Source organism: Anoplophora glabripennis, unplaced genomic scaffold (genome assembly GCF_000390285.2).
Source record: "Anoplophora glabripennis isolate ALB-LARVAE unplaced genomic scaffold, Agla_2.0 scaffold1406, whole genome shotgun sequence".
Taxonomy (NCBI): domain Eukaryota; kingdom Metazoa; phylum Arthropoda; class Insecta; order Coleoptera; family Cerambycidae; genus Anoplophora; species Anoplophora glabripennis.
Window position 1 is genome coordinate 51298 of NW_019426055.1, and position 18895 is coordinate 70192.

General features: G+C 29.8%; 2 protein-coding genes across 3 annotated transcripts; one reads left to right on the forward strand and one right to left on the reverse strand.

The window, feature by feature from the left end:
• Positions 1-2887: 2887 nt before the first annotated feature.
• Positions 2888-5018, reverse strand: LOC108914995 (nicotinate phosphoribosyltransferase). The gene has a single exon (XM_018720936.1). It carries the CDS (start codon positions 4954-4956, stop codon positions 3313-3315), a length of 1644 nt encoding a protein of 547 aa, XP_018576452.1. The 5' UTR covers positions 4957-5018; the 3' UTR covers positions 2888-3312.
• A 5569-nt stretch (positions 5019-10587) lies between these two features.
• Positions 10588-13456, forward strand: LOC108914994 (zinc finger protein 880-like). 2 transcript variants are annotated; one of them, XM_018720935.1, is made up of 3 exons: positions 10588-10844; positions 11541-11978; positions 13223-13456. In XM_018720935.1, the coding sequence occupies exons 1-3, from the start codon at positions 10671-10673 to the stop codon at positions 13286-13288; spliced, it is 678 nt and encodes a 225-aa protein (XP_018576451.1). In that variant the 5' UTR covers positions 10588-10670; the 3' UTR covers positions 13289-13456. The 2 variants fall into 2 exon arrangements, with proteins under 2 accessions (XP_018576451.1, XP_018576449.1); XM_018720933.1 differs by lacking the exon at positions 13223-13456 and having other exon boundaries at positions 11541-12917.
• Positions 13457-18895: the final 5439 nt, after the last annotated feature.

Below are 18895 nucleotides of genomic sequence, written 5' to 3' on the forward strand. Positions count from 1 at the left end.
GAGTATATTGTAAATTGCAATGATGGATTCTAGTCATTACACAAATCTGCCAACCAGTAGTGGAGATACTGGAAAATACCTTCAATAAAAACACTAGAATTTAAAATGAAAATTGAATAAGTGAATTTAATTTTGATTGATATTTTGATATTTAGTATGTTATTTTATATATAGTATATAAGTGGGATTAATTCAAGAGCGATTTTCTCAGAAACAGTTAAAAATAACGATTTGAAACAAGAGTACCTTTTTAACGTAAAACAGTTTGGGAAAACGGAATTTGCTGTCCAATTTGTTAAAAAGTCAAAGATGAAAAAGTTACACACGCAAAGTACCAAGGGCCCCCCCGTACCCACCCCAATAGACCTTGTGGAAATAAATGGATTAGTCCATCAAATTGCTCATCAAAATTTAGCTGTGTATACCAAATTTCATTCATTTATCACAACGCGATTGAGAGATATTGCAAAAAACTGATTTCCATTCCTCCCTCTTCAATGGGTCCCTGTGCCCTTAGGAAGCATTTCCGGACCCATGTTCATATGAACTTTTTTACTTAGTTTTGATCATAGAATCGGCCTGTTCAGGGTTGGCAGCTAATTATGGGACACCCTGTATATATATATATATATATATTATATATTATTTTAAAAAGGTATCCATTCCATTTTCTTAGATAAACAGCAATTTTCATTTTTTTTTAATTCAAATTCAGCCTATTTAAATCTTTTTAGTAATAAAATTTTATAATTCTTAATGACTATTTTCTAGTTGGTTGAGATTTGTGTAACAAGTTAGTTTTTTCATCATCACCAAGTTTCATCAATGAATCATTTTCAAAATTTAAATTAATGTGATATTTCAACATCCTGTGTCTCAAAGAAAGCATTTTCAAACATGTTTATCGAAACTTTTTTTAATTGATCTGTAACATAAAATCCATCATTAAAATTTGGCAGAGTATTTCGTAAACGTCCTGTATTTATTACACTAAGTGCAAATAATAAATTATACATTTTATATTATGTCTCTTACATTAATTATGTATATAGAACTTTGGTTAAAAACATTTTTGAAAAATAGTTTACAAGTAAATTCCCTGAGAACATGGCAAACTGTCTGAAAAATTCCCTGCCTGAATATGAAAATACAAGGAATGTCACAAATAAATATTTAATATGCAAATATTTTAAAATTCTGTCAAAAAGAAAAAAATATGTATATTTCATAAACCTTTTGAACAATACAGAGTGTATGTAAAATCTTGACATTATTGCATCAGAGTATAAAATAATATTCATAACAAAGTACATTCTTGCTTGTAAAAATGATAAGAAATATGCGAGAATTAGAGATTTTTCATGAAAATTAGAGTTATTTTTATTTACAGTCTAAACTATTGACTTCAGCATGATGCAAATTTGGTGATTGATAACACATGCGTACACGCTTGTTTTTGATGTAAGTGAAACTTCATTATGACCAGAATGCCAGAGATGGACTATGCCCAATGGTTAACAACCCAGAATTTTTGCATATACAACGATTGCAATCTGCCTGCATAAAAAATAAGTTCCCTGAAGAATTTACCAATGATATACCCTCTTGGTTCAACTCGATAAAATTAACGGTTTTGGAAATATTTGTGATTTTATGGCACAGTGCACATCAAGCGGCGCCTCCACCATTTTTTGTTTTTAATTTTTAACTGGACAATTACTTTGTTAGAATCGTACATATTTTTAAAATAAGAGCCTAGGAAATCTTACTGTCTGCTAATATAGTTTTCACTAACAAAATTTGATAAACACACTTTACACATAACACGAAACAAGAATAAGTTAAATAAGTTAAAAAAATAATTTAAAAGAAAGAAAACTATCAAAATACATTTTCAATATGGGCATCTGCCACCTCCACACACTTCTTAAGTCTACAAATGTTATTTGTTTGTACAAGAAATAATATTTATGGGGTAATAATTTAATTAATAGGTCCATACGTTTTTGAGGAACGTTTGAATGGACATCGCTATTTGGAGTTTTTGCAAAATAATTTGCAGCAACTATTAGACAATGTTCCATCAGACACCCAAATAAAAGTTTGGTTCATGCACGATGGGGCTCCCCGTTTCAATATTGATGTACGAAATTATTTATCTACTGTGTTTAATAATAAATGGATTGGGAGAGGAGGCCCAATTTCATGGCCACCATGTTCTCCAGATTTTAACCTAATGGACTTCTTCGTGTGGGGATACCTGAAAAGTTTAATGTACGCAACCCCAGTACAGACAAGGGATGAATTGCTACAAAGAATTAATTTCCATTGTAATAATATTAGACATATCCCAGATGTGCTTTTTGTGTCCAAACAAATAACATTGCTTTAAATTATTCCTGTTTTGTGTTATGTGTAAGGTGTGTTTGTCGAATTTTGTTAGTGAAAATTACATTAGCAGACTAAGATTTTCTAAGCTTTTATTTAAGAAATATGTACCGTTCTAACGTAGTAATTATGTCCAAAAAATTAAAAACAAAAAATGGTGGAGCGCCACTCGATGTGGACTGTGATACTGACATAAAACCACAAATATTTCCTAAACAGTTTATTTTACAGAGTTGAACCAAGAGGGTATTAACGTTGGCAAATTCTTCAGGGAACTTATTTTTAACACAGGCAGATTGCGATTGTCATCTATGCAAAAATTCTGGGTTATTAACCATTGGGCAGTCCGTCCCCGACATACTTGGCACAATGAAGTTTCACTTACAATATAAAAAATAAGCTGTACACATGTGTTATCGATCACCAAATTTGCACCATCTTGAAGATAATAGTTTAGAGAAATAACTTTTTAATTTTCACCTTTGAGTGCCCGTAAATTGTTAACGAAGGCCCGTATGAAAAAAATTTATATGAAGAACTGATATTATTTTGACCTCATCTATTTGTATAAAGTACCGGCACACCCTTTATAAGAGATGAAAATATTATCTGCATGCAAAAGTGCAAACAAGTTGAAAACCTTGAGAGTTCTCCTTAACAGCATTTTTAACTTATTCGCTCTTTTGTACTCAGTGTGCACTGAGAATATTTCCATCCTACATTATTCGAGTTCGAGTACAGGATGAAGTGCACACTGATTAGAAATAAGTTAAAAATCCTTGTAATATACTTTTTTAATTCAAAATGTCAAAAAAATAATTTACTGATTTAAAATTATTAAAATAAAGCAGAATGTGCTATTATTATTCTGGATTGAGTTACAATTATATATATGGTAATACTATATAAGGTTTTAGCTATATTTTATGATAACTCTCCAATAGGTGCATGTTCTAACCATAATGTATGTAAAAAATTGTATAAATTGTCGCTAACAGATACTTTGTAAGGTGTTGGATTCAATGTTCGTTTAATATCTGGTCGCAATATTTTTAAAGAAGATTTAACATTTTCTCTTATATCTTCTAAATTTGGTAAAGGTTGACACAATTTCCCATCTTTCCAAAATAGATTAAGTAACTTTTCTACTTTGGAGGGAATAACAAATGCACGTTTTGATTCCACAAAAGGATGTCTGCACAAAACTTTTTGATTAACAATAGGCATATCTTCAACAGATCTCTGCAATAAATCTATTAAAGCATAACCTGTGTCACCATAAAGCCTATATACATCTTTTTTACCAGGTATAGTAACTTTCGCAACTTCTTGGCTTAATTTAATACGTGGTTCATCGTTTAACTCCACCATTTTATAAACACACCCTAAAGCTGGTTGTTTCTGACAAGTAACCAAATGTGTGCCAATACCAAATGAATTGAGGCAATGACCTTGATCATTTAAACTTAAAATAGTTTCTTCATTTATATCATTTGAAGCCATAATCATCAATTCTCTGAAATATGGTATAGAGTAGTGTTCACTTATTTTTATGAAATAATCTCTTGCAACAACAGATAGATATGCCAAGTCTCCACTGTCTAACCTAATACCTATTGCTCTATAACCAAAGTCATGCAAAGCAAGAGCAACAGCACAAAAATTTAAAAGACCACTTTTTTTAACGTCGTAAGTATCAACCAAGGCCATGAAACCATTTGGAAATGCAAGAGCAAAGGACACAAAAGCAGCTAATTCTCCATCACTAACTTCAGATAGAACAACATTAAATATAGAAATAAGTTTTTCTCTCCAATTGACTGCCACTGTTAAAAACTCTTGTGCCTCTCCTCCATGTTTTGGAATTAATTTTGTGGTATTTACTTCCATTAAACTGTTAAAAGATGTTACAAAAGCATGTGCATGTGTACCTTTCACAGGAATATTAAATAATTTTCCTGCAAGAACATTACTTGTTCCATCAAATCCTCCAACATATGAATATTTAGAAGCAGAAAGTCCACCATCCGGTCCTTGTGCACGTCTTAAACCAAATTCATATAGCTTAAGTTCTCCTGCAGCCATTCTGAACCTTGTCGCATTAGTAGCCATTAAACTTGCATAATTCACAAGATTTAATAATGAAGTTTCTAATAGTTGTGCTATAATAAGAGGTCCTTCCACCCTTATTAAAGGTACTCTTGGAAAAACAACTGTACCCTCTTTTATGGCATAAAGACAAATATCTTTTGCTGTCAATGAGTTTAAATATTTGTAAAATTCTTCTTCTATAGATGGTGGTAAAATTTGTTTTAAATATTGAATATCACTATCAGAGAAATTAAATTTTTGCAGAAACTTTAGACATTCTTCTAAACCAGCAAATATTGTAAATTCTCCATTGAATGGGTTTTTTCTAAAAAACAAATCAAAAACTGCATGTGTGTTAGTTTTTCCCGACTTCCAATAAGCGTAAGCCATTGTAATTTGATATAAATCAGTAAGTAACGGTTGGACAATACTATTTTGGCCAATCTTTGCTTTTACGTCGTTATGCATACTTTCCATTTATAAATTATAGAATTTCTTTACAATTTGATGCTAGTTAACACAAATAATACAAATATACACTAGACCACAAAACATATAATACACACTAGACCCTAGATTAGAGAAGTATATAGATTGGCAACTCTGATGCCCCCACTACTTTTTTCGAAATAGTTGTGTATCCTAACACAGGCGACGCTAGCGTCGCAGGCAATTTTTCGAGAAACCCTATTCTTAGGCAATTTTTTGCAATCATTAAATATATACCGATATACCGTGTGTGTGGCCCAGGACCCAGGATAGATGTAACGAGAGGTATAACGGGCAAATTTAATTTTGAATTAGTATTTGAAGATTAAGTTTTGGTTGTTGTAATACTAGAGTAACAAAATATGTGTTGATTTAATGTCGTACAGAGTATTTTATGAGCAAACTTGCAAAAAGATGTCCATTAATCAAGTGCTTTTATATTTAAAGATATCAAAAAAATTCCACTGTAAAAAGTTATTTAGAAGGCAATTTTGTGTGGACATGTATATCCATAATCGACCATGTGTCAGCGTCACCAGCCGACACCAAGCCGAGTCAATGTTCACCTGTGTCGTTCAATCGTGGTCAAGCAAGATGGGCAATGGGCCTACATAGCTCATCATGAAGAGTAGTGTTTATGTACAAGTTTAAATATAAATCATTTTTCTTAGCGGAATCCATATCATGGAAAATAGAGGTGTCCTATTAATGGTAATTATTACAACTTTGATATAAAACACCCTGTAGAACACCAAATAAACTCATTTTTGTTATATCTTAGTTTTACAAGCAAGACTCAATCTTCAAGTACTATTCCAAAATTAAACAATTTTTGCCCATTACATCTCTTGTTATATCTATTCTGGGTCCTCGGACACACACACGTATATCTGTAAAATTATATTATTTGTTAGTTTACATGAATAATAGTAATTAATATGTGGTGGCATAATAAAACATGCATTCAAAATTTATATGTATATATTTAAATAAAAATAAAAAATATATTAACAACAGAAACATAAATAAAACATGCATTTAAAATTTATATGTATATATTTAAATAAAAATAAAAAAATATTAACAACATAAACATAAATAAAACATGCATTTAAAATTTATTTGTATATATTTAAATAAAAATAAAAAAATATTAACAACATAAACATAAATAAAACATGCATTTAAAATTTATATGTATGTATTTAAATAACGATAAAAAAATATAAGCAGCATATGTGAACAGGAACTGCCTGCAAATATTTGTTTTTATTTAAATGATTTCTTTATCTTAGTGAATACTGTGCAACTGTAAATAAAAATAAGGACAGAAATAACATACCAAAGCAACATAGACACTGTTGCTGATGAAAGTAGAAAAATGTTGAAAACGTCAATACTAATGCACTATTTGATATAAAAACTACTGACCAAACCTTTCGGTGCAGAGGTTTAATTTACTAAATTTAATATATTTTCAGGTTACATGTTGAAAGTTTATTATATGAAATAGAAGTAGAAATTCTTAATTTATAGAAATGTATAAATATTAATACTGAAAAAAATCAATCTAAGAATTAAGTAAAACTATACATTGAATATACTAAGTCAAATACAAAATTTATAAAGATAAAGTTATTACTTTTTAACTAGTGAAATATACCTACAATAAGAATTTATCGTAGCCTTTTTAAAGTACAAAGTTTATATTTTTTTGTTTTGTACTTTTTATATCGGTTTTGGGCAGCAATTTTAATAGGATCATTAATTTGTTTATTATGAATGCCTTTTAATATGCGATTCACATTCTTTACCCATGTGACAATGTAGAAAAATGTAAATTTATCTGTAAATAATTGTGTTAAATTGTGATTTGGACAATTAAAATTAAAATTAATATGTTGCAGCAACAAATTAATAATCTTTTTTCTTATCCTAAGTTGTGTGCAAATTCTTGGTAGATAATGATGTATGACATCATTACATTCGCTAAAGTACTTTGTAAATTGAGTTTTAGGACGTACAAGTGCCCTTGAACTATATGCCCTAGCCTCCAAGAATTGATGTTCAGGTTCACTCCCTGTACTTATTAACTGACTACGACAAATTATACAATTTTTAACATTTTTTAAAATTTTTCTAGCCAAAAATCCAGCAATATATGCATGAGTGTTCAAAACTAATACATCATTTTGTTTTTGGAATTTAAAATTTGGATCTACAGGTTCATTTGCAACAGTGACCATTTCTGCATCCACGTCATCAACAATTAAAAATTGTTTTAGCGAATCTAAAGCCCCTTCTGATTCATCTTGCTCACAATTTGAGCCTGGAGAGTGAGGTGAGGCAAAATTATTAATTAATAAACTCTTAAACGAGGCGACCATAGAGCTGCATGTTGGGTTAATATTTCGAACACCATGACTTCGAATGCACCCAAAGAAATTTTCCAACGGGTCCTGGTTCAGATTTCTGGTGCAAAGAAAATTGAAACCAGTTTGTTTCAGTTTTTGCCAGAGATAAATAAATCCACGCAAAGTCTTTGTCCAATTTTTTACAGTTGGTGGAATATATTCCTGTCTCTTCTGTGAAAAAAATTTGACAGTACAAAACACTTTTATTGCTTCGTACCAAAAATTGATGTGGGGTGAATCTTCAGTAACAGCACATCTTAATAACTTCCCATGTCCTGCACTAATCGTCGAAGCATTGACACTGTCGAATACCTTATCAACAAATAAGAGGAAGTCTGCAGTATCTGCTGCACTATCAGGAAGTTGGCCGTTACCTAAATTAAGAAAAATGATATAATAGAAAAATGTTATTCGATTAAAATATAAATATGCACATACCAAGTCTTACTATACCACGCATTATTGACGAAACTCTTTGAGAAAAAACTTGCGCTGCATTTTTTACTCTCATTTTTCTTATTTGAGTTTGGTAAATATGTTCGTTTGTAAGTCGATTTAACATTTTTGTGTCGTTATCTCCAACATCGAGCTCGTACAATGCAACAACATCTTCCCAAGAGGCTATCTGGAAAAATAAATTATTAAATGAATTGTTATGCATATCTTAAAAATTATGAACTTGATGCACAGATTTATGTTACCTATTGTGCAACTTACCTGCTCTGTATTTTGTTTCCAAACGAATTTTACTTTTCCTTGTAACATATTATTTCGTAAACCTTTTAACATATGAGGAGGATCAAACAATGGTACGATTTCATGTTCATTTATGCTAAAGCCGAACATCTGATTTTCCTCATTTCTTCTTTTAAAGTCTTCATCGGTATGCGTCATTAAAGTTCTTATTGCTGCACAATTTGTTGAATGTTGATCGCATACCTGCAAAGTAAAATACAGTAATTTCCGTTAAAATTTTAACATATGTTAAAGTGAACTTACAGTGGCTGCAACTTTTAACCCAATTTCTTGTAGGCTTCTAATGATCTCTTTTAACATTCTTACTAGTTCCGGAGTGCTTACTCCACCTTCAGAGAAAAAAAAAGAAATTGGCTGCTTCCATTTTCTATGAATGCCTCTTGCCATAAATACTATGACATGATCCGCAAACTTTGGTCTTCTGTCAGAACCAGTGTCCTCAAAACCCAAAATAATGTCATCCTTTTGATTGTATGTTAGGGACGCCTCTAACCACATTTCATCAAAAAGAAGGCAACAATATCTGTCCAATTCATTCATATTTTGAACAGTTTTTGCTAAACTGTTCATGATGTGATTATTTATGCCACAATGGAACGGTATTTTCCGTAAAAGGTTCAATAGGGTTTTTCTACTAGGTAGAGCAAATGTTTTTTGTAACAGTCGATAACACTTAGGGCTCTGCTTCAACAATGACAAACCAAAAATTTTATCGTCAATAGTAAAGCGACGACCCCTGCTGCTCTTTAATTGCAGTCTTGATTGAGAATTAATAAATTTTATTGTAGTACTATTTACTTTGCCTTGTAGAAATTCCTCATCTTCTGTAATTTTTAAAGCTGCTTCTAATCTTTCTCTGTTGGTTGCATTTTCATGGAATAATTTTCTTGCTGTTTGCACCATATTCTTCGCAGCTCTATAAAATTTACGAGCTTTAGGAGTTAAATCACTTTGGCGTCTTACTTTTCCCAACGCTAACAAACTGATTCTTCTACTATGGACATCTAGAAGAAAATTTTTTTATAATAAGATAAAAACATCATTTAATTTTAGATTATTTTTGGAAGCCACTAAATCTTGGAATATTATAATTGTATTACCTTTGGTAAATTTTGGAGTACTTGGAGATTCTACTTTCATTATTTTAGTTGGTGGAGGTGTCACCGGAGAAGCTGAAAAAGAAAATTAAAAGTTATATTATTTATTAGTATATTACATGTTTTAAATTACTTTGATCAGAATTTAAATTTAATAAAAATGCATTTAATAAATACCTGCCCGTTTCTCTCCTTGCTGGTGTGGCAACGTAAAAAAAGTAATTTCAGTAGATGTTCCAGGTTTAGGATCGTCAGAAAATTCAGAAGTATTACCAGGATCTAAAACAATCACTATGATGCAGTACAATTACAGGTATAATGCATAAATACCTAAAGTATATAGACACCTATATCTTACCTTCATTCTCGGGTAAATTTATATCTGGTATTGCACCAGCTTTCAAATTAGATCTATGGCGAATTGCTTGAAATTTTTGATTATCCGAGAAATGAATATCGCATATTCGATAAGCTTTAACATTTTCTAAACAAAGGTCACTTCTACCTATTGCTTGGGCCCATACTTGAAATATCTGCAAAAGATAACAAGTATTACTTATTCTTATGTATCTGCGCAATTAAAGTTTATTGCGAAAATTAGTTAAAATACAATTCTATGAACATGTTAGGTTAGTAAATATTTACCTCTGGATGTTTAGGAAACACGTGCATTTTCGTTGTTTTGTGACTGTTATTACAGTCCTTTACTACACACTTGAACACCATTGTTCACTTATAAAAGTTTATCAATATTAAAATTAAAACACCACAAAAATAGCTGCTAACAGTAGATCACAACACAACGCCGATACAAACAAAATGGCGTCGATTGTTTTGATTGCCAGAAAATATACAACAGGTTGCATAAGCGATGCTTATAGCGCTGCAGGTGTTAGGAACTATAACTAAAAAAAGTGGGGATAAGAAATTGCGGTAATTTCTTGAGAGTGGGCACCCCCTGCACTAGACAGACTAGGCACTAGACCATAGACCTTATAAACTACTGGACTCGCCACTCGCCCGCCGCCATTATTCCATGGCTAGAAATTGACCTCAATGATTTGGGATCACCATTATTTGATGGCTAGAAATTGGCCTCACGCGCCACGCGCGCGCGCGCCATTATTCTATGGCTAGAAATTGGCCTCAATGATTTGGGATCGAGGGGGATTATCCCTCTTTATCCTGCCTCATCTCGTGTAGGCCTGGACAGCCTTCGTAGGTGGGCCCCATCCGTCGTCTACCCCGACCGCAAATGCGGCCGGTGTAGGCGCTTTGTNTCTGCCGCTGCTGCCGGCAGAAGACACAAAAAAATCCTCTTATTTAGTTACTCTTATGGTTTTAGGTTAGCATGTATTCATTATTCTACACAATTTTGAAGATGTAATTTAAGGATTATCTATCCAATTTCGTTGATAGATTTGATTAAGTGAAAATGAGTTTAATGAAGTCAGTAATATTAAGTCCTAACAATATTAAGAAAATCTGCAGAATTTGTTTGGAACAAAAAACTAACCTACTTTCCTTGTTTACAAACTTACAATTTGAAGATGAAAGTATAGTATCTACAAGTATTCTAGATATTTTGATACAGTTAACTTCAGAAATAGTAAGTTAAATTATAATTGCAATTAAACCCATGATAATTAATTACCTACCTAGTTATTTAACTGATTAACTGGTGAACTAAAATTAACTATTTTTTTTTTGAAACTTTTGTATTTCTATATTAATGAATTTAATAAAATCATACCAGTATTACAATAATATATTCACTTTTCATATCGATATATAAGTACTTAATTCCCGTTAGTGAAGCCTGGTGTACTGGTGTAGGTACACATAGATGAAAGGCAAAAGAAATTTAGACAACTCTTAGTGTTGACTACAGTGGCTTTATAAAGGACAATTGGTGCCACAGAAAATAAAAAAATATATTGACATTTGTCGAAAAAAGCTGATAAAATATCTTTATATTTCTTGCTAATATGTATCTCTTAATTTAGCATAAATCAATTAAATTTTGGAAAGTTGTCAAATATGTCAAATTAAAGATATCCTTAGCTATCACATCAGCATTTAATGGCACGGAAATCTCTATTATTGCCACTATTTTTATATATCCATTGTAGTATCCACCATGCGTAAGTGTCATGAGAGGTGTTTTATTTATATGGTATTATTTCTAGAACTGTTACCTGTTAAAAATTTGTCTGAAATTAATATTTTGAGTGTTTGAAAGTACTTTTTTACAAGATGTATTTGTACCTGAATCTATATAAGTAGGTATATCTTTTTTTTTCAGATACAAAATGAAAATGGTCTTCCTGTACAAATATGTTTTAAATGTGTCGATTTATTAAAATCTGCTTACATGTTCAAACTAAAATTTGATGAATCGTCTAGAGTTTTAAAAAGATATCTGTCTACTATTATTGAACAAAAACAATTTATATCTGTAGGAAGTGATTCTAATGATGATAATTCAGATTTTGAAAATGATGCATATGAAGAGAAAATTGACAAAACATCAAATGAAGAACACAATTTTAATCAGATAAAAAATCTAAATAGAAGAAATAATGAGGTAGAATGTGAAAATGCAGATTCTGATGTAGAGTATTCAACTGCAACATTACCTTTATATCCCTGTCCTATATGCACCATGGAGTTACCAGCAACAGAATTAAAGCAACATGCTCATGGTCATAAAGCATTAAAAAAATATTTAAACATTTCAAAAGTAAGAGAAAACATTAAATTCTATGCAAGTCCTCGGAATACTATTTCACTTTTTAATCAAACAGAAATTTTGCATAAATGTCCATTCTGTAATAATAATTACCCTGCACAACAATTTAGAGTTCATGTAGATAATCATAGAAAGGAAGATGAATTTAAATGTGACAATTGTGATAGAGTTTTTAGGAAATTAAATCATTTAAATACTCATCGAGTAAAACATTTAAAGGAATGTCCATATAAATGTAATCAGTGTGGAAAGGGGTTTGTAATAAAAAAAAATTATGATTGTCATATGTTGACACATACAAATAATGAATTGCCTCTTGAATGCAGCTATTGTTTAAAAAGATTTTCTAATCCTGAACATCTCCATCGGCACCAAATTATTCATACTGAAAATGTATCGTACTCCGAAAAATATAAAGTTTGCAAATGTCATCACTGTTTAAAAACCTTCAAGGATAAGGAGACTTTAAAAAGTCATATATGTGTACCAATTGAACAAGCAGTTAATACTAAATATCCTTGCAAAACTTGTGAAAAGGTTTTTAAACATTCTAGTGGACTGTATAATCACATCAGAAATAATCACAAACTTAAAAGTACAAAAACTTTGTGTTCTGTCTGTGGGAGTTATGTTTCCAATATTTATAATCATATGATGAGGCATACTGGAGAGAAGCCATATCCATGTAACCAGTGTGATAAACGATTTGCATCTAAACCTCAGTTAAAGCAGCATTTATTAGTTCATTCTGGACTCAAACCATTTGTATGTAGTGTATGTGCAAAGGCTTTTAATAATTTGTATAACTTGCAAGTGCATGAAAGGATACATAAAGGTGATAGATGTCACATTTGCCCTGTATGTAACAAAGGATTTTTAGAAAAATCATATTTAAAAAAACATATGAATGTACATAAAAATATTAATTAGTCTGTATTTTTGTTGTATTTTGTATAATAAAATTACTATAAAAGAGTATTTATTATCATAAAATTTTTGAATTGCTTACAAAAAGAATTTCCTCTTTTTACACATACTGAAATTTTTGTTATCTTTAAACCAACATTTATTGCTCCTATTATAATACTATATGATATGCTGCTATGTAATTTTAATGTCCATATATACTTTGAAGGGTGATAAAAGTAGATCATAAAAAGTAGTTCAGATTTTTAATCAAATAAAGTTATAACCCTCTGAAGTAATACAAAAATCATTTAAATATATTTTTTAAGGGACCAGGTGTGGTGTACTATTCCGTGTACCTGAAATTATCAGATTCTTGGGGTCTAAAAGACTAAAACTAAACTTACCTCAATCTAAAGTTGTGTTATTTATCCGGTAAGGTAAGGACAGCAGTTTTTTTTTATTTTTTTTGTTTTACAGATATATAAAAAATATCATTAGTACTAACAGATATGCACATATGTATTTGTAGGAGATATTGCAATTTCAGTTTTTGCTTTATTAAACAGATAAAAGGCCTATTCCTTTGCACAGAAAGTGTAGTACTAGCTGCACTGAATAGCCAGTTATCGTTCCTTTGCAAGAGAGTGTTGCATTTTACACCACACTTTCTTATTCCACTGCTCAGTGTTAGTTGCACTAGTGCAGTTTATCTACACCTAGCCTGAGCAGGAGTGAAATGCACTGGACATGCGCAGTCTGCGCTATTTGAACATTTCACAATTCTTGTATCTTAGAACCAAATAATCAAATAGTGTTTTATTTATCCTAGTGTTTTAAAAACTTTATCAGAATATTTGGGTACAATTTCTTCTACATATATACTGTTTAATTGAATGTCGTTTATCTCTTTTAAATAAACTATCACTCGAACTTGAATGAAGATCTACTAATCTATTGTCTAAAAAGTCATCGTCACAAAAAACACCTACGACGTCCATAATTAATGCTTAGTTAGGAAAAAAATACAGTTTTCAGATTTAGAATATATCCTAAACTTATATTATTGTACAGCTACACCATCTCACACTTCGTTATTCCTTTGATCCTAACAGAACTTTTGCACCACTCTGATCAGCTGGTTTTCAGTGTAATGTAATTTACACTACACTGAATAACAAAGGAAAGAACTTAAAGGCTTTTTCCAAGTACTATTTGTTTTTCCAGCGAATTCCCTTAATTATTTATTTTATTAGTCATTGTCACATATTTAGAATTTAAATTTGATATGACTCATCAAAAAATATTGCATGTTATAAAAAACAAATTAATGTTTCATTAGAATTCAGAAACTTGTACTATTTTCAGTAGGTATAAAAAAAAATGTACTTATTTGCGATTTGCTTATTCTGCAGTATAGTTTCTTTCAGTTATCTAATTTTTCTACAAGGACAACAATTTATAATTATTTAATCAATAGTTACATCAGTTATTTTCCTTTATAAAATTCAGCTAATTATTTATTATAAGCATTTAGCAATAGCAATAATAGCATTCTGCATTTCTTGCCAAACGCACATTATAGCCAACAAGTCGTACAATTTCTATTTTATCTCTTAATGGTTATTAACACGAAATAAACTTACTACACACTAATTTGTCACTTTTGACAATTGGCTAACTACATTTTTTTGTTTTGCTTTATGGATAACTTCCTATCAACAATAAATTAATTAAAAAAAGGTAGACTTGTTAATTTTTAATTTGGCTATAAAATCTTTATTATTTAAAATTTTTTGTTAAAATTTGGCACTGGCCCATTTCGGGTTGTGAAATACAAAAATATAATTCTCAAAAAACCTCTAATATGAAATATTAGAATTTTCCTCTTAAAAATGGACGTAGTACGCCTTGGATTTTGTAGGATCACCCTCATTTTCCTTCATAAAGCACACTTCATCAAGCTCTACATTTAAAAAAAAATATGGTTAAAATCAGTAAGTAAAGATTTTACAGGATGGCTTAAAAACAAATGGGTCACACTGTATCCATTAAATAGGTATCTACTTCAAACGAAAAAGAAACTTTTACTTAGCCAAAGATGGATATTTTTTTGGATCCAAAATCCAAATCGAAGGTGAGGGCAATTATAATTTTATGGTTTAACTGTATCGTATAATCATCTATATCACTGTTAAGTTACAAAATCTGTGAACTGTTGGTTATGAATCAAGAACATTAATATTTTATTAATTTTATTTGTTTTATACCACACATTCTCAAGAGGTAACACAATCTATACTTCTAGAAAAGCAAATTTTTTCAAAGTAGGTAACTACTCAAATTGAAAATTTTTAACCTTTAAAAAATATTGTTATTTTTTGAAAAGAAGAATAATTCAGCTACATTATACTGTAATAGAATAGCAGTATGAATATAATGCAAGTAGGTATTGCTTTGTACAAACAAAAAATAATTCATAATTTGCTGTATTATTATAGTTCATTTTGGATTAAGGATGGAAACTGATGCATTTCTGGTTGCCTAAATTATACCGAAAAATGGTAGAAAACAGCCCTTTTTTATTCCAATATATCTTTTTAAAGCAATGGAAGAAAGTAGTAAAATTTCATATCACATTTGGCAAAGTATAAATGAAGACAGTAAAGCAAAAATTAATTGGGATAGGTAAATAATTCGTGAGAAATTAATTTCTAAATATGAAGGTTTTTTGGACTTTTACAAAGAAACGATTATTTCTTCATAGTATTATAGAATTATGCAATTTTTTATATAGTTGTCTTTAAATAAATAAACTGATTAGACTTTATTTCATAGTTTGTTCATCACTTTATTATTTAAAAAGTTATATTGGAATAAAATTATTAAAAAATATTCATTCATGAATAGCATTATCTCCGACTTTTAATTCGCTTGATTTGTAATAGATGTCGCACTAGTAAAAATTTATTTATGAATGGACTCGGGTTATTTTTAACGAACAGCTGTTGTATGTGGTTAATTTGGTATAACCTGATTCTGAATTGGTAGTCATGGTTTCTGTTAATTGATACGTAAATATTTAAAGAATGTCATGATCATTTTAGATATATTTTTGTATAAAAGTATATAAGTAACAGTGCAAGTCCATACTATTATATAATTTTAGAAAATATGAAATATAAACAATTTTTAGTTTATTTAAAACCATAATTTATAATTAATATACCTATATTAGTATCTACGGTTAGTGGATAAGAGGGAAAACATTTTTATTTTCTATTCTACTAGAAAAAGTAATTCGTGACAAAAAATATTTTGCTTTTTAATTGAATACGTTTGTCATGAAAAACTGTAATAAATATATATACAGGGTGATCAGAAATTTAACAAAATTAATAACGTTGAAGAATAAACTGCTTTTGTTTTTGATAATATAAAAAAAATGTTAATAAGAAAAGTTGTTCATAACGGAAAGTTACGTTATAATTACGATTTGTGAATAAAGCGGCTTACTTTGGTATAAACAGAAATGGAAAATATTATATTTTTAATAATTAATATTAAGTAATTCTTGATAAAAAAAATTTGCATATTAATATAAATAGAATTTTAATTGTGAATATACATAATAATGAGAAAATATAAAAAATATGTACGATATACTTATTTTGTCCAAAAAATGTGTAAAGAATTATGTACAAAAGGACGATTTGAGTCTAAATTTTTTTTATGAGAAATAGGTAATTCAGTTCACTTCAATTGAAAAAATAGTTGTCTTATAGGTACTTTAATACCTCCAATATAAACAGAAATTCTGTGGAACAGTGTAGTTTAATAAATATGTAAATAAATGAAAGTAATAAAGAAGTAAATAGAATAGGTACAGTAGAACAGGAAAAAATTTAAAAATTCATAAAATAAAATTATTTCTTTTTATTAATTTGAGTTTCTATAATATATTCTGGATCCATACATCTTTTTCCCTGTGGAATATTTTTGTATATTATTTCTGGTAGTATACAATTTTTATAAAATTGTTCCAAATTTGTTGCCATTGATTTTTTCCATAATTCTTCATATTTCTTAATTTGTTCTACATAGAGTGGGTTGTTTTCACCACTATAGGTATATTACGAAATAACATATAGACTTCTTCCGGTTCCGTATCTGAAAGTAAGAAAAGAATTTTACCAGATAATATTTGTTATAAACATAGATAATTATACATTTTTACCTATTATGCTTTTGATTTACCATAATGATATATCTAGTCATATATAGGGTGCCACAATAGTGCGATAAAGTTTAGTATAACTGCCTGTAGTAGTGATACGAAAAAAGTTACTTGCTCGGATTCACATTTTATTATTATTTCCATTATTCATTATTTTCAGACCGAATTAAACGTTCAGAAAATCTTGTTTTTGGCCTGAAGATTTTGCCCTATACAACTATAACTGAAAATAATTATAAACTTTGTCACACTATTGGAACAGCCTGTATGTGCATTGCAACGACAATATGTCATATTTATATTACGGCTAAGTAAGCGGAAAGTCCATTGTCGCATATATGTAATTTTTATTTTCAAATAATCAAATACAATACCTACATATTTATTTTAATACCTATTATTTACTTGAATTTAGTACCAAGTACAACTATGCCTAGCAAATTGTAATACTTACTCGCTTTTAATGTTTTTTCCTTCACATAAAAAATAGTAAACTCCACAAATAAAATATTTCGCAGCCACAACGCAACAATAAAAGATAACAGCTCAAAGATCCAGACAAGAAATAATTATACATTCGCACCTACTCTGCTCCGAATCCATATAAGACTAAAATGTAGAAAATAATATGAAATAAAACTTTTAGTTGGCTGCAAATGTTATAAATTTGTACAACCATTTGCCATCCTCCTTTTGTAAATATGTACATAATAATATGTAGAAGATAGAAAATAGAAATATTTTCAGAACAAAAAACCGGCGGCCGCAAATTGGAGTTTTTATTATTTTATTACCCTTCTCTTTTCATATGCAATTATGAGATAGCAAGAGAGTGTGCGTGGACCTGGCATTTTCTCGTTTTTTTTAGGTGTATTTTGCCGGAATTTGAATGAATGAAATAATCGTACTATTTTTACTATAAACGTATTTCCTGTAGNGATATATCTAGTCATATATAGGGTGCCACAATAGTGCGATAAAGTTTAGTATAACTGCCTGTAGTAGTGATACGAAAAAAGTTACTTGCTTGGATTCACATTTTATTATTATTTCCATTATTCAATATTTTCAGACCAAATTAAACGTTCAGAAAATCTTGTTTTTGGCCTGAAGATTTTGCCCTATACAACTATAACTGAAAATAATTATAAACTTTGTCACACTATTGGAACAGCCTATATGTGCATTGCAACAACAATATGTCATATTTATATTACGGCTAAGTAAGCGGAAAGTCCATTGTCGCATATATGTAATTTTTATTTTCAAATAATCAAATACAATACCTACATATTTATTTTAATACCTATATTTACTTGAATTTAGTACCAAGTACAACTATGCCTAGCAAATTGTAATACTTACTCGCTTTTAATGTTTTTTCCTTCACATAAAAAATAGTAAACTCCACAAATAAAATATTTCGCAGCCACAACGCAACAATAAAAGATAACAGCTCAAAGATCCAGACAAGAAATAATTATACATTCGCACCTACTCTGCTCCGAATCCATATAAGACTAAAATGTAGAAAATAATATGAAATAAAACTTTTAGTTGGCTGCAAATGTTATAAATTTGTACAACCATTTGCCATCCTCCTTTTGTAAATATGTACATAATAATATGTAGAAGATAGAAAATAGAAATATTTTCAGAACAAAAAACCGGCGGCCGCAAATTGGAGTTTTTATTATTTTATTACCCTTCTCTTTTCATATGCAATTATGAGATAGCAAGAGAGTGTGCGTGGACCTGGCATTTT

What these genes read in the sequence shown, in the direction of transcription:
- LOC108914995 (XM_018720936.1), bottom strand. Translation starts at nt 4,956, where the DNA reads ATGGAAAGTATGCATAACGACGTAAAAGCAAAGATTGGCCAAAATAGT.
- LOC108914994 (XM_018720933.1), top strand. Translation starts at nt 10,671, where the DNA reads ATGAGTTTAATGAAGTCAGTAATATTAAGTCCTAACAATATTAAGAAA. An exon ending in TACAGTTAACTTCAGAAATA is followed by an intron (nt 10,845 to 11,540) that starts GTAAGTTAAATT and finishes TTTTTTTTTCAG; the next exon opens with ATACAAAATGAAAATGGTCT.